At 44.0% G+C, this 3,664-nt stretch overlaps 1 protein-coding gene across 1 annotated transcript in view; it reads left to right on the plus strand.

The window, feature by feature from the left end:
- The window catches only part of CUNH1orf94 (chromosome unknown C1orf94 homolog), a 40,496-nt gene extending 38,495 nt beyond the window's left edge, over positions 1-2,001 (plus strand). The window contains exon 6 of the mRNA XM_011358064.1: positions 1,926-2,001. Within this exon, the coding sequence (XP_011356366.1) occupies positions 1,926-2,001 (76 nt within the window). The remainder of the gene's footprint in view (positions 1-1,925) is intronic.
- The last annotated feature ends 1,663 nt before the right edge of the window (positions 2,002-3,664 follow it).

A 3,664-nucleotide genomic window follows, 5' to 3' on the forward strand; every position in this document is an offset into this window, starting at 1 on the left:
CAGCGGTGGCATTGGGTAGGGTGGGTTACCAGTGGTGTTAGATGGAGCAAGGTCTAGGAGAGGCTGGTCTGCACAGGGAAGGAGAGTTTACTCCAGGAGACAAGGAAGGTCAGTGCTTCATCTGGGTCAGGAGCAAATGAGAGAGTCAAGAGACTATATATGAAGTGGGAGAGGAAGGGGCAGGGTAGCCCTCCCTCCCTTCTACCAAATCAGTTTGCATACATTCATCAGGGTTAGATAGCCATACAATTGATTTTCTAAACAATAATACGTTTAAGAGTTAAAAGGAGCCCAAATAATAATTACACTGGAGATACCAGTATAGGAACATCCCGCACAAACCAGGACAGGTCACCATGCTCAAGAGGCAGTTCAAGCTCCTCCTCCTTCCTCCTGGAAGCATTCTTTGATAACTCTAGTCCACATGGATTACCCCTCTTCTCGGCCCTCTTATGTATGTCCTGTCCAGACCATGCCCTTGACAGTTGATCTGATCAGAAGTTCTCATCCCGAAGGGCTTAGAGACATGGGGCGTGGTAATCAGATACAAGGTGTGTTCTGAGTAATTTGTTACTGGGAATTATTAAATATGAAGTATGGGTTATAGCCTTTATTTTATAAAGCAGAGTGGAATCCAGAGTATCCCTATAGTAACATCGCTTTCAATCGTTTATATTCCAGTACCGTTTCTGAAAGAGAGAAAAAGAGGTGGGGTTACTGTTGGCATTAATTGCATATCAGGCACCTACCTCATGCCAGGTCCTGGCCTGGATGCTGGGTGTAAAATGGTGGACAGTCCAGATAATGTCCCTGCTTGCATGGAATCTATTTTAGTGAGCAGGGACTCAAACATAACCCAAAGCCTAAGCTTATTCACAGACACTCAGCAAGCAACAGATACTGATACCAGCTGAGGCATTACAAATTAACGTGATGGTTTGTTCCCTGTGCTTCTTCCCTCCCCTGTCCCCTTTTTTTGTTTCATGAGTTAATGGGAGGGTGCCGTGAATGTGAACATCTGTAATATGCATATCTGCACAGTTGAAAAGTGATGGAAAAATCCCTGGATTAGACTAAATCTAGCTATTTGCTCTGCTGCAATTTGTACCGAGCTCTGCTCCCATTCATTCAAAGTATCCTAGCAGATGGGTGACGAAATTGTAATAGGATCCCAAAGGTATGAGTAAATGATTCCATCTGGAGAGGTCAGGGAAGGCTTCACAGATGAGATGGCTTTTGAACTCTCTTTTGAAGTATGAATAGGAGTGTGTGAGGGAGAAAAAGTGGAAGTGTGCGTATTTCTGCTCCTGGAGGTCAAGGCTCAGATCTTGACCCTTCCTTCCCTGAGGGTCTAGCAAAGTCCCAGGCACTCAGTGATGTCTCAGCGCTTACTTCTCAGGCTGGCACTGAGAGAAGAGCCTGACTTAGCTTGGTGAGGATAAGAGGAGGACCCGTGGGATTGTCCGGACTCAGATCTCACGCTGGGACACGCCCCTGGGTTCTCTGATATTGTGGAATTTCCTGAGGGGCACACCTGGTCCTCTAAGGTAGGTAGAGTGGCCACAGGCCCACAAGTAAGGTGCTCAGTCCAGACAGGCTCCCTGCTCTGTGTTCCTGGACTTGGTGAGAGTGTAGGCCCCAGAGAAATAATCCCTACAGGCTGCCGGGGGCTTCCCGACCTAAGTAAGTGGCAGAAAAAGCTCTTTATTGTCCTCCAGTTGTATGATTCTAATATTTTATTTTCCCAGAGCCAAACCTTTTTTGTTTTTTTTTAAATTTTTTTTTTTTATGCTGGAGCTTTTAGCCTCCAAGCCTGTCATGATCTTCATAGACTTTGACAGCTACAAAATTAAAATATAACTTTTTCTAATATCTCTGCTAATATCAGGAATGCCATCATGACATCCATCTTCATTCTCTTCCAGGTTCAGCTCGACGTCTGGTGGGCCCCTGATGAACAGTCCCTATTTTTCCTCCAGCGGGAATGGCATAAATTTTTAGGTCTTCTCTTCTCCCTCCTCCTACCTTAGCCCTTGGATCAGGGCTAAGGGCTCTGGAATTCTGGATTCTGCTACAGCTTGGTATGAAGTTTGGAAAGCCAAGGGTCCGACCAGGTCACAGACAGAAGACAGCAAGACCAGACTCAACAATTAACCAACATTCACACGCACAGCCCAATGCCCCCACCCTAAACCCCTCAGATTCATACTAACTTGCTCAACCACTTATGCATCTGTATTTAACTAACACGAGTGATTTTTGTTTTTGTTGTTGTTGTTGGTAAAATAGAAGTAAAACGCTTAAGTTTAGAAAGTTTATATTTTATGATAAAAGTATGAGCTGCTGAAAACAGAGTGTGCCCGTTTGGTTATTTTTATTACATCCTAAGTAATCTTCACTGCTCGTTTTCCCTATGAGATTAAGTGTTTACTGAAGACATGAAGAGAGACCACTTCATGAAATGCTTCTCTCTAAATATGGGACCCGATCATAAATTTGAGTGCTTATCTCTTCTCTTCTATGAACCACCTACTTCTCAACATTCCAGTTTATGCATCTCAGGAATGGACATGAAAGAAGTGGACCCTCCTCTGTCCTATCCAGGTGGCGGTTTTACAGAAGAACTCTCTCTTGGACAGAAGATGGGAAAATGTGGCCTGGAAATCAATTCCAAAAATACTCCTAAAAGTGTCAGACTATATCCAGTGGTTGTATATCAAGTCCAAGCTCCAGGTCAATCTCAAAACTGCACCTAATGGCACTGCCCTTGGTTCTATCTCGATTGGCTTTTCTCAATGACTTGAATAAGGACATTGAGAGCATCCTGATCACGTTTATGGAGGACACAAATCTGGGAAGAGGGATGATTCGAATTAATGATACACATGTACCTTAACTCTTCTATTCTATACCCAAGGCAAGGATCACTTAACAGTTGTTACCCTGGGACACAGTGTCATTCTCCCTGTGGTGTCCCAGGCATCCATCACGGATCAGGGCTGGTCTATGAAATGAAACCCATGTGCCATCCTTTGGCAAACTCTAATAAGATAAAATTAAACAGAGGTTTAGTGTAAAGACATACTTTAGGGTCTAAAAAATGAGCTATGCACATCTAGATGGACCAACATTGCCAGTTCTAAATTGCTCTATTCCCAACCCTGTTAGTCACCTGAAAGCTCAACCCCACCCTGGCTGAGGTGGGAGCCTGCTCTGGGGAACATTAGGATACATCCTGATAGCAGTGAGAAGCTGGGGTTGGGAAGTCACCAGTGTCTTGGTATTGGGCTAAGCCAAGTGTCCACAAAAGCATTTCTCTTGCCTTCACAGTGTGACACCATTGACCTCATTTTTTTTTTTTTTTTTTTTTTTTTTTCTGGGTCCCTGGAAACCAATTTTTCTCCCAAGTTCTCTTAGGACTTATGCCTTCTCCATAGTCAAAGTTTGAGAATTCCCCTCAGTACTTCAGGCCCTTCCTCCAAGGTTGACCCTACCTTTAGTGTATCATGTTTCTTGTTGTTATCCTTGGTTAAATGGTCTAGATTTTTCATGGGCTTTGAGAGATACTGGTTACCTAAAAGTTTTCACACATGCATGAGCCCCTTTCTTCCCAGAAGAGCATCTTCACAGTGTACCTCCAGGTATTAACCCAGACTGGGCCATA

The sequence above is a fragment of the Pteropus vampyrus genome, unplaced genomic scaffold (genome assembly GCF_000151845.1).
Source record: "Pteropus vampyrus isolate Shadow unplaced genomic scaffold, Pvam_2.0 Scaffold36, whole genome shotgun sequence".
Classification (NCBI taxonomy): Eukaryota; Metazoa; Chordata; class Mammalia; order Chiroptera; family Pteropodidae; genus Pteropus; species Pteropus vampyrus.